Genomic DNA, 11875 nt, shown 5'->3' with positions numbered 1-11875 from the left:
GACTCAGCAGTCTCGTTCCTGGGTATTTATCCAAGATAGATGAGCAGATACGCCCAGAAAGGACTTGTATGGAGCCTTACCAAGAGCGTGGATAAACCCACTTCGGGATATTCATACAATGGAACGCTACTCAATGACAAAAAAGGCATAAAATATTGACATATGCCGTGACATTAATGGCTTTCAAAAACATTATGCTAAAAGAAGCCAGATGTAAAATGGTACTATTTTACTCCACATATGTGAAGTTCTCAAACAGGCTAAAATGAATCCATAGCTTAAAAAAACAAAACAAAACCACAACGGTGGTTGCTCCAGGGACTAGGATAGAAGCCTCTGAAGGGTATGGAGCAACATGCTGGGGTCACGGCAGTGCTGGCTACCGTTGTGGGATTGGCGTTACAAGCGATGGGATTTGCGTTACGAGAGATGGGATTTGCGTTACAAGAGCGTCCACACTGTGAAAACTCATCGAATGGTATACTTAGGATGCATTTCACGCTTACCTCAAAAATATTAAACATTAGTTACAAATATTAAACTCTAATTTATGATGTGTATACTGAACGTATATGATGTGTTATATACGTATACGACGTGTATCATGATGTGTTACTGTAAGGACTGGAGAAAGGCATCCCAGGAACAATAAATGCTACCGAATGTTCATCACTGCTATTATCAAGACTAGACGTGGCGAAGCACACGGCCTCCTGCTCCCAGAATGGCTTTTTCTTGCTCACTATGCCGGGTCCCTCCCAGAATCCAATCACAACTCCTGGTGACGCAAAACTTATGCAGAAATTTAAATGGAAATCGGAGTATTTGCTATCTAATAATGAAAATGCTAATTAAAACTCTGCCCTTGTGGCACCTGGGTGGCTCAGTGGGTTGAGTGTCTGACTCCAGCCCAGGTCATGATCTCAAGGTTCACAAGTTCGAGCCCTGCATTGGGCTCTGTGGTGACAGCTCACAGCCTGGATCTGCTTCAGATTCTGTGTCTCCTTCTCTCTATGCCTCTCCCTAGCTCATGCACTGTCTCTCTCTCTCTCTCTCTCAAAGATAAATAAGAACGTTAAAAACATTTTAAGGGGCACCTGGGTGGCTCAGTCGGTTAAGCCTCTGATTTCAGCTCAGGTCATGATCTCGTGGTCCGTGAGGTCGAGCCCCGCATCAGGCTCTGTGCTGACAGCTCGGAGCCTGGAGCCTGTTTCGGATTCTGTGTCTCCCTCTCTCTCTGCCCTTCCTCTGTTCACGGTCTGTCTCTCTCTCTCTCTCAAAAATAAACATTAAAAAAAATTTTTTTTAAAATTTTTTTAAAAACTCTGCCAAACCCCCAACTTCTCCCCTCCAAAAAAGGTTAAACATACAACACTGTTGCCAATGAGTAAAACCTTTTAGGGTTAAAAGTGTAATTTTATTTAGATGTTACTTGTACATAATCTATAGTAAGATATACAAACAGATAAAAATTGTTTAACAGGAGGTTGTTTTTTTTTTTTTAATACCATTTTCAATTCAATTTACAACAGCATTGGTAATAATACTGCAAGGTGACAGATACTCTGATTTATAAAACAAAACTTACTTGCTACTCTGGCTGATACATTCCCACTAGTCTTTAATGGATTCAAATGTATCGTGTATTTCCGTTGCAAATTATTACAAAACTTTCACAGCCTAGCCACTTGGTGCTCAGAAAAGATGTTGATATTCTAAACATTTACTGAAATGAAAATGTTAATTTCCTAACAGTATACTTTCACGAAAGGAAAACCAGAAGTGTACCAAATCCTACGGGCTGGGGCCACCAATGGAAAAGCAACCACGTTATGTTTGTGTAGCTAATGTGTGTGGTACCGAGCAGTCTTCTCATCCCCCCTGCCTAATCTATGATGTGAGAAAAAAGCTGATCAGAAATGAGTCTAAAATACACGAGGGGGAACAAAACGGAGGATGATTTAAAATAACCTTACAATAGATGACTGCTACTTTAAAACGTAAAATTCACAGCTATGAAATACCCTTTTGGATGTCCTTCTCCGTTTGTTTTGGTAAATATCTTTTGAAAATGGAAAACTGAAAAATCAAAGTATTCACTTTTTCCTTTTCATGTACTAGCACATTAGAAAAAGTCTGGATTTAAATTTTCGAAGAAATCCGATTTGCTGAGAAAAATACTGTAAAAATAATCGAAATGGAAATTTAGTCCTTTTCCATTCTGTTAAAGGCTATGTGACATCCTAGGGCAAAAGGTTTTTCACTAGTCGGAAAATCAAGTTGAAAGTGACTTGTTGATTCCACTACAGGAAGACGACTAATAATTAATAGGCTTATGAATATTTATGAATAAAGTGCCAGTAATTTTATTGTAATAAGATATAAATAGAAGAAATTCTGACATGGGTAGTAGCCTTATGTGTTCTCTTCGTCCTGAGAACAGAAGGGACATAAAAAACAAAGAAGCGTTACCAGATAGAAGTTCTAGAATTGTGCAAGTAATTCCTACTCCAAAAGTAACAATAAAAACAAAATATTGTAATAAAGACAAAAGAGGAGTACAAATGGTAAAAGTCCCAAGAATAATGCCAACACAGGAGGCCTTTACACCGAAATAAAGGGAGAGAAATCAAAGGGAGAAATTTAAACGTTCATTACTAACTACTGCTTATAATCGGTAAAATTATGGCATCCAGCTCCAAGAAACAGAAACTCGAGAAGCATGTGTCAAAATAGCTAGTCCCGCTGAAAAGACTCAGGTAACCTGATGTGAGAAGGATGGTCTTGGGAAGGGGACACAGACATTAGGCTTTTCAGAGTCTCCAACTCTACGTGATTAAAATTCAAGGTATCGGCTTTATAGGATGAACGCCCACAAGCCACGTAAATGTCCACACGGGGACGCAGAGACCCGGTTCGAGGGTGCCGCTGAAGTCCTCAGGAGGACTCAGTAACAAAAACCCATCGGTCATGGTCCCGCTGAGACGACCACCGTGAACCAGCCAGCTCTGCCGTGAGCTGAAGACTCCTTTGTCATGACCGAGAGTCACGAGTAACCGCCATCCGTGAGAAATGCTGTACTCGGGTAAGAATCCCTAGTACGTAAAGTGTCTTAGTGTTATTAGTGAAGTCGTATCTAGAATCAAAGCCCGGGGGCGTTTATTTGTTCCGAACAAGCAGCGATCCCTCACCCCAAATTCTAAGACGTAAGCTGCCATCCGTGAGCGTTCCAGCAGTCTGCCTTCCTCAGGAAGATCAACCCCACGGCTCGGTCGTATTGCCGTGTGGGAAGCAGAGCGGGAAGGGCGAAGGCGAGGGGCAAGTGATCCGGTGCAGCCAGGAGCCTACTCTGACCTGAGGTACTTTTGAAAATTCCCTGTGCCGACGGCCACGTGAGGAAAGAGAACCGTGTGCTTCTAGGAGCAGGGCCACGGCCCCGCTCGGGTGATGGATCCCTAATGTGGCCGCGGCACCAGGAAAAGCAAGTAGCTGCCAGCATCTACGTCCACCTCCATCTGAGCTTTTAAACTTCAGAGCGCGCGGCGCGAGGAGCCACGGGAAGCCCTCTCCCTGAGGTCCGGGGGTCCCGGACCACCGTGTCTGTGCTGGCTGGCCGGCACCCAAGGCTGTAAGCGCTGTCACACATTTCCAGCGTCACAACCCCATGGCCCTGACGGAAGAAGAACCCCGCTGTTCATGTTCATCCCTGCGCAGCTGCCCAAACCTCTTAATGGCAATTGCCGACAGGCAGGGACCAAGCGAACGCCTGCAGGGAACCCTGCCTGCAAAGGGCCGGTGCAAAGGAAACGAAATTATCTAACAGATCGTTCCGAGTCACACAGAGGCACAAGCCCCGACACTGCGAGCAGAAACACTGGATCCTCCTTACTTGTCGAATCCTTCCCTCTAGAACCAACTTCTTCTGAGACACATTTAAAACAAAACAGAACAAAATGAAGGTGAAAGGGTATCACTTACTGATTGGAAGACATCACTCTGACACACGGTCATTAATCTTGCAAAGACCTAACACCAGGCAGCTTCACAAACACGCAGCAAGTCTGCAGAATTATAGCGACCAAAAGGAGGAAACCCAAACTGCACTAAATACGCTCACGGCCAAGAAAAAGGAAGCAAAATGCCGTTTTCGGGACAATGCAATAGTTACAGCATATTTCCTCGTGTGCAGCACAATTTGCTATGTGTAGTGGCACTTAAGTATTACACAGTAAATACTGAAAAAACCCAGAATTTTTGGATGTGCAAAAGCAATATCACATTATTAATACAAAAGTTGCTAAGCTACAGGGTTATAATACCACTACGTGGGTGCGGAGACCACAAAATTTGCGAGACATTTTCCGACGCACGGTCTCCTGCCGGCAAGCAGCCCTGCCCCCACGCCGTCCACCTGCGCACGCGCCCCGCCTCAGTCGGACCAGTCGTTCTCGTCGAACTCGGAGTCGTCGTCAGAATCGCTGTACTCCACGGCGATGCGTCTGGACAGAATCGTGGCCACGTCGTTCCCAACTGGCTCGCGCTTGGCTTCTTGTTCACGCTGCTCCTGCACCTTCTTCAGCTGAATCCCTAGAGACACGACACGGAGCGTAGAATTTAATCCCTCTGCTGGCTCCACACGAAGGAAACACAAACTAACAGGCCTAGCGGCCTTTTTTTTGTTGTTTTTCCTGCTGACACCCAGGGTAGAAAGTTTTGGAAACCTGAGGGGAGAAAAGCTTGGGAAATAGAAGTTTCGTGACCAACAAAATTGGCACTCAAAGGGGAAACGTTTTTTGTAGCAAAGTGTTTTACGGTAGTGTGTTCGAATCAGGACATACGAACGTCACGAAAGTTCTGGAGCTGCACCGTCCAGTGGGGTAGCCACTAGCCACGTGTGGCTAATTAAGGGTGAATTTACTGGGCCCCGGGGGCTACCATACTGGACGGCATCATGAACACTTCCCGGACGCTGCTGTAATCCCAAGGCTTAGAAAGCAGTGCTTTACCCCAACAGCCCTTGGCTGGTGTGGGGAGTTAAGAGATCTCTGTCTCACTGATTTGCTGAAAATGAATACAAAATACAATCGTCTGCTTTCTTATTAACAAAGTGGGATACAAAGACGATTTAATGTGCTAATTCTTTAACTTTCTCTTTTGAAACGATTTCGGATTTATAGGCTGTAAAACTAGCGGAAAAACGTCCCCATATAACCGACATCCAGATTCCATTTGGCCGTCTTGTTTAACTAGCGACCCTCCTCTGGCATTCTTGCTCACACACCCATACTTTTCCCTGGATCACTTGAGAATACGGTAGCATATGATGTCCCTGTGCCCCTAAAATACCTCATGTGTAATTCCTAAGAGACAATGACCGAAATCAGGCTCTCAGTGCAGACACAAACACTACCGCCTACTGCACAAATTCCATTTCCATTCTGCCAGCAGACCTAACAGCAGCAAATGAGGAAAGTTTTCCCCCAGGCTTGGGATCCGACGTGGAAACACCCATCACGTTAGTTGTCATTCACGTCCCTTATTCTGGGAAGTTCTTCCGTCTTTGTGTTTCCGACCTTGACGGTTCTGAAGAACACAGGCAGCTCTTTTGTAGACTGTCCCTTGATGTGGGCTTATCAGAGGTTGCCTCGTGGTTACATCCAAGTTATGTTATCACTCTTACTGGAAGGGGCTCACGGGTGTCAGAAAACAAAACCACTGTCCTGCCATGACCCTAAATTTATTTGCGACGGGGTCGTGTACCTCTGGGATCTTCTCTCCTTGACAAAATCAAAGTGTGCCAATGACGTTCAAGACATACGAGAACCCTGGGCCTGTGTGTCACACTCCAGTCTGATGTGTGGGCACTCAAAGCAGAGGCAGTCACGTCCCCGCCGTCCTGTGAAGGACGCCAGGGGCGTTGCTGTCGGGCTCCCTTCTCGGTCCCTTCCGAACGGAAACAACCAGACCGTGACCAGGAGACGGTGCATCTCCCGACTACACGAGGAGCTCTTGGGATATCTCACGCCCTGTCAGTGACCCTCAACCAGCCTGGGCTGTGCCTGGGGCTGAGAAGAAACGGGGTGGAATAGACTGGAAGTGTGTGGCTCTGGGGGGGGGGGGGGGTTGCAAAACGGGTGAGCGTCTGGGCTCCTCCAACCTGACAGGACCAGAAATGCTCTATTTCTGTAGGTCTCATGTTCTGGGGTTCAGTGTAGGACTTCAATCTGACAAAAGAATTTTGCTGCTAAATAAATGTTGAAAAGCTTACTGGCTTAGCACATCGAGCTAAAAATATGGGACGTCTAGGACACAGCTTAGATTTTTAAAAATAACTAAATCATATACATGAGCTCGCTTTCGCTCATTTATACATTTACCCTCAGAGTAGAAGGCAGAGGAAAGATCTCATTAATTAGTGATCGTTTTTATGAGCTATTTCTAGTCAAGTAAAGGTTTCCTGAATTCCCAATTCTTTATTACTGTGTGTTTATCTTGCACTGGCAAAAACATATCTACAGTATCCCAAAAACAAAATCAAGGGGTGCCTGGATGGCTCAGTCGGCTGAGCGTCCAACTCCTGGTTTCGGCCCAGGTCACCATCTCACAGTTCGTGAGTTCGAGCCCCGCGCTGGGCTCCGTAGCTGGTGGCACAGGGGATTCTCTCTCTCTCTCTCCTTCTCTCTCTGCCCCTCGCCTGCTCGCACCGCCTCTGTCTCTCTCAAAATAAATAAACTTTAAAAACAAAATCAAACAAGTGTCCTTGACCCCTATCCTCAGACACAGTGCAGTGGAGAGTAGACACTTGAGGGCCAGGCTGTAGCTGGGGTCGGAGCCACGAAGAGATCTCCTTCTGGAAGGAAGACTGTTTGAGACGCTCACTCACCCATTCGAATGGCGGCAAGCAGATCGCTTCGAGCATCGCTTATGGGTGGCTGTGCCGTCTCCTGGCGCTTCGCCTCGGCTGCTGGGGGGCCGTGCATCGGGGAGGAGGATCGAGAAGACCCTGCGCCGGGAGGACCCGGCGGGGGCGGCGGTGGGCCCGGAGGCGGCGGGGCCGTGACCACAAGCCCCGCGGCGGGAGGGTGGGGAGGAGGCGCGTAGGAGGAGCCCGCAGAGGCAGGGAAGGGGGGCTGCATGGGGATCTGGAGAGGGCTGACGAAAGCAGTTTGTGCTGAAGGAATCATGGGGGGCGGCGGAGGAGGCGGCGGTCCTGAGGGATTGTAATACTCAATGATCTGTGCTGGGAGCATCCTAATAAAGAGAGGAAACACCAAGAGTCGTTAAAGCAGCAACAGCCACATCCTCTGCGCGTCTAATACACCTAACACAGGGGCCTCCCTCCAACATAATATACACTGTCCTTTGAACTTGTAACACTGCAGGACGCGAACATCCACGCTTCGCACCAGCCATTCTCACATGTCTACATTATTCGCTGTGATGCAATTCAAGATCACCTACTCAAAAGAACCGAAAAGAAAATCACTCAAAAAGTAACTCTCTGTGGCAGGCCAGAATAAAACGGTTGACGGCAGAGGTTAAGAACAGTGACTCAAATCTCCCCTTTCTCCTGGGCATCTCAAAGGTGGGCGGCTCACGCACTCGGTCTTACAAGGGTTCTGTGGTCAGTCAGATTCGGAAAAATCTGTATTTCCTAGCCCGTCCCACGGAAGTTCCTCAAGCTGACAGTGCCTATGAAAGTATCAAAATCTTTGAAAAGTCCTTCAGCTAAGAAATCCACTGAATTCTACTTAGCTAAGGCTTTTCCTAACCAACTGGACCACAGACCCTCTCTTTGCTGACCCTTGGCTAGAGCCTCAGAACACACTCCGAGAGAGAGAACGGATGGATGGGAATAACCAGGACTGAGTGGTCACAGAGGGAACCTCAAAAAGCTGGGGGGGGGGGCAGGGCATACATTCAGGTGTTTCATGCTGCTCTGAAGAACACACATGTTAACACAAACACACACTCAACCTTCCCGGACACTGTCTCAGAGGGCCTAACTCTTCAAAGGTTATGGTTGAGCCCGAAAAGACAGAGCAAAAGACCGCCTATCAAAACAGAGACGGGTGCTTACATTAATAAACTCCTGAAATTGAGGGTCTTTCTTTAGGAGGTGTTTGAGTCCCGCCCGAGACACAGAAAACAAAAGGACCTGGGGGAGGAATGATGTCTGGGCTCCAACGGGTCAAGAAAGGGGACCAGGGGGCCAAGTGCGAACATGGCTCACGGGGGGCTGCACTGTATGGTTTTCTCACGTGTGATGGGAACTCTCTGAGGTTCACCTGGTGCACATCCAGAAACCCGGAGATCTGGGACAGGTTCACAAAATCAGCGTGTCACCCTCGATCAACGCCTTGGCTTCGCAATCCATTCGAACGTAGCCAGGGGTATGTATGAAGGGTGGGGGGGGTGTGTGTGCATGACTACAGATTCGAACCTGAGATGCATCTGTAACGGAAAGGGGAGCAGCGGGACACTGAGGCTTTTAAGGCGGAATGTGGCTTAGCTGGTAGTATCTACCCCCGCCGCCCCTGGCTGCTTCTGGTCCCTAAGGTATGATCTTTCAGTTGCACCTTCTCGAGCACACACAGCAAGACTCCCGACGCCACAGCAAGCGCGGCAGGACGCAGGAGTCCCCGTTACCCGTAGTCTGCTGGCGCCATGGGCGCGGAGGCCTGGGACCCCTCTGTGGCCTGCGGTGGGGGTGGCGGCGGCGGCTGCTGGGGTCTGTTCAGCGCCATGTGCCTCGCCGAGGCGGAGGGGGGTCGGTACTCATGCTCGGGGGCCTGGGCTGCCGGCCCGTGCGGTGGTGCATCGCCGGCCGCGTAAGAAGGGGTCACGGGCTGCGGCTGCAGAGAGTGGTTGGGGGTCGCCGGGTAAGAGTAATCTGTGACATCCGATGCGTGCGACCTGGTGTTCAGGGAAGGGGGGGGGAGAAATTCAAATTAAATTAGGAGGATCCCCCCACCCCACCCCAACAGGCATACACCTCTATTTGAGTAACAACCTTGCCAATGTACAGAAATCACACACTGTGTTTCCTTTACAAGCACCAGCCAGGTCCAGCCCCATGAGAGCCTCCCAGCAACAACATCATTACGACTTTAGCAGCAAGCCCCAGTGTTACGTGGCTTCAGATTCACAGCGTTGAAGTGGGTAAGTCAGATCGGCAAGCAGGGAGCAGCAGAGCCCCATTTCCACAGTATTTCAGCGTGCTTTTTTTTTTTTTTTTCTAAGAGAGAAGGCTACAAGACAGATCCCATTTAATTAAAAAACCGCACCTAAGGCAGAGGATTTCAGTGGCAATGAGAGTGAGAGCGTATAATTAGAAGTTACGAAATGGCAGGTGACCCGGATGAACATGAACGGGAAAGAAAAGGAAAGAAATCCAGAATGCAATACAGTGAACCGTAGTGTTCTTCGACGGAAGAACTGTACTCGGCCAAAAAGGAAAGAATGTGGGGTAACGCGGAAAGGTCGTCTTCTCTTTGAGCGCACAGCTGAGTGTGAAACTCTGGAAGGAATGGAGGTCTTGGATTAGATGAGCAGAGCTCAGAAAGGTGCGGACGCCGGGACGCCAGCGAGGCCCTACGGAGGGAGCGGGGACTCGTGAGTGTCGGCAGCCACACAGGCCACGGGCATTAGTAACGACAGTGGCATGTTCCTGGCCCGGGGTTACAGGACAGGTTACAGGAGGCGTTGTCAGTAAGGGGGCCGCGCGTCCTCTCAGGACAGCCGAAGCAGGGCGGGCAACCTGAGGCTGGGGTCCGAGAGCGCAAAGTGACGAACCCCCTGGGCACTCTGTCCTCGGCCGTGCTCCCTGCCTCTGCCAGCTCCTTGGTGTCACTCATGAACTCAATGCCCATTTTCCTTCTCTCCCACTCTTCTCTTCTTGTTCTTACTTTTCTCACATTTATTTGCTGGTTTCTGTTAGGATTCAGCTTGTGCTTCTCTCTCTGAAGGAAACAGGCAAACACACGTTGGGGACGCGGGGGGGAGCAGGGAAGACACCAACTGAATTTCGATCTTTGAAATCCCGACGGTAGCTTCCTTAACCGGAGCGTCGCACGGCACAGAAAAGCATTCTAAATGACAAGAGGCTGCTTTTTTGCTTTTTTTTTCCTTCCCTACTTGCAATATAATGAGAATAACGAGTAACTCACTTTTTGTTTCTTACCTGCAGTGTGAATTCTAGATTACGGTGTGAACATAAGTATGTCTTTTGAACCATGCAAACTGCTAGCGAGTTAAAAACACTCTTAATGGGGGAAGCACCCGACCTAGCTTTAGAGGTAGCACGTTTTAAAAACGGAAACCCCTAAGACACTGGAGCCACTGGTGGTGCGTGACTGACCGTGTGTGTGTGTGTGTGTGTGTGTGTGTGTGTGCCTGTGTCACAGACTGCATGCACCACTTTCTCAAGGAAACGAGGTCATCTCGCAAAATAGGCAGTGCTTCTGATGAGATGGGGAGCCAGAAACTGTAAACATCCTGGGGTAACTCGGGGCACTCCTCCCACAGAGTAGCCTTGTGACAGAGGCCCAAAGGAGCCGGTGAAAGGGGAAGGAAGACCAGATGGAGGAGAGAGTAAAGGAGCAGGGGGTGAGCGTCTGAGGATAAGAACAGCAGGGGCGAGGTCTGGAGGGTAGGGCTGCTCTGTTGAGGCGGGGGGCGCCAGTGGCCTGGAGGAAAGGTGGGGATTCGGGGGCCCGGTGGGGGCCAGACATCCCCGCGGGAAGGTAGCGGTCAGCCCCAGAAGATGCTGTACCAACGTGGAGACGAGCGGGGTGGTCCTGAAACGTCATGGTCATCACTGACTGTCCGTTACAGAAAGGAGAATTGGCGGGAGTGAAGACCACATGGAAAAAGGAAGAAGAAAAGTGCAGGCAGTGGAGGTGCAGTGGGAGAATCAAAAGACTCCCCCAGGGTCTTGTGGGTAGACAGGTGGGCAGTGGGACGGCTGTAACACGGGCACAGGACAGGAAGAGACAAACACAAGGACACCTGGGCTGGAGGTATCTACCCCTGAGGAGGGCAAGGGAGAGCAGGAGGTAAGTGTGTCAATTCTCATCCTAAATTTATGCTTAGAATCAAACCATTCCTGGGGCGCCTGGGTGGCACCGTCGGTTCAGCGTCCGACTTCAGCCAGGTCACGATCTCGCGGTCCGTGAGTTCGAGCCCCGCGCCGGGCTCTGGGCTGACAGCTCAGAGCCTGGAGCCTGTTTCCGATTCTGTGTCTCCCTCTCTCTCTGCCCCTCCCCCGTTCATGCTCTGTCTCTCTCTGTCCCAAAAATAAATAAAAAAAAAACGTTGAAAAAAAAAATTAAAAAAAAATTAAAAAAAAAAAGAGAATCAAACCATTCCTGATCAGTGGAGCAAAATCTCATGGTTAGTTTACCTGGATTGGATTCAAACACATTACTTACACGAACAGGTTATATATATGCCGTGAAATTTGGCATTTCAGTTGTCCTCAATATATCCATTAAAAACCTTGTTTCTAAATAATACTTAAAACATAAATATGCAATAATAAAAGTCAAAAGACAGAAAACATGGCGCATGATTTCAATTCTGTAAAAGAAAAAACATGTACGTGTACTGAAAAAAAGACCAAAGGAAGAAATACACTAAAATGCAGAAAGGGGTTTCTCTGGATGATAGGATTATGGATAATATTTTACTTTTTGTTGGTACTTTCCAAATATAAAAAGCTTATTTTATATGAAGAAAAAGTGATACAGTTTAGTAAAATGAAAAAAGTCTCTAAATTAAGGGACGGAATCCAAGTACACGGATGAATTTTAATCTATTATCTCGTGTGTGCAGATAGCAAGAGGCTGTGGGAAATGGGATTTGCATTCTGCAA

The 11875-nt window shown here is 48.3% G+C and overlaps 1 protein-coding gene across 9 annotated transcripts in view; it reads right to left on the bottom strand.

The window, feature by feature from the left end:
• Positions 1-1395: 1395 nt before the first annotated feature.
• WASF3 (WASP family member 3) overlaps positions 1396-11875 on the bottom strand; it is a 135535-nt gene continuing 125055 nt past the window's right edge. For 8 of the 9 annotated variants that reach the window (XM_027064584.2, XM_027064590.2, XM_053210220.1 and 5 more), the window contains 3 exons: positions 8650-8916; positions 6884-7251; positions 1396-4587 (listed from right to left, as the gene is read on the bottom strand). In XM_027064584.2, the coding sequence (XP_026920385.1) occupies positions 4430-4587; positions 6884-7251; positions 8650-8916 (793 nt within the window). In that variant the 3' untranslated portion in view covers positions 1396-4429. Of the gene's footprint in view, positions 4588-6883; positions 7252-8649; positions 8917-9795; positions 9963-11875 lie in introns of all 9 variants that reach the window. The other variant, XM_027064595.2, reaches the window with a different exon arrangement.

The sequence above is a fragment of the Acinonyx jubatus genome, chromosome A1, assembly GCF_027475565.1.
Source record: "Acinonyx jubatus isolate Ajub_Pintada_27869175 chromosome A1, VMU_Ajub_asm_v1.0, whole genome shotgun sequence".
In the NCBI taxonomy this organism is placed as follows: domain Eukaryota; kingdom Metazoa; phylum Chordata; class Mammalia; order Carnivora; family Felidae; genus Acinonyx; species Acinonyx jubatus.
The sequence above is the reverse complement of the archived record's forward strand: the minus strand, read 5'-3'. Positions and strand labels throughout refer to the sequence as shown.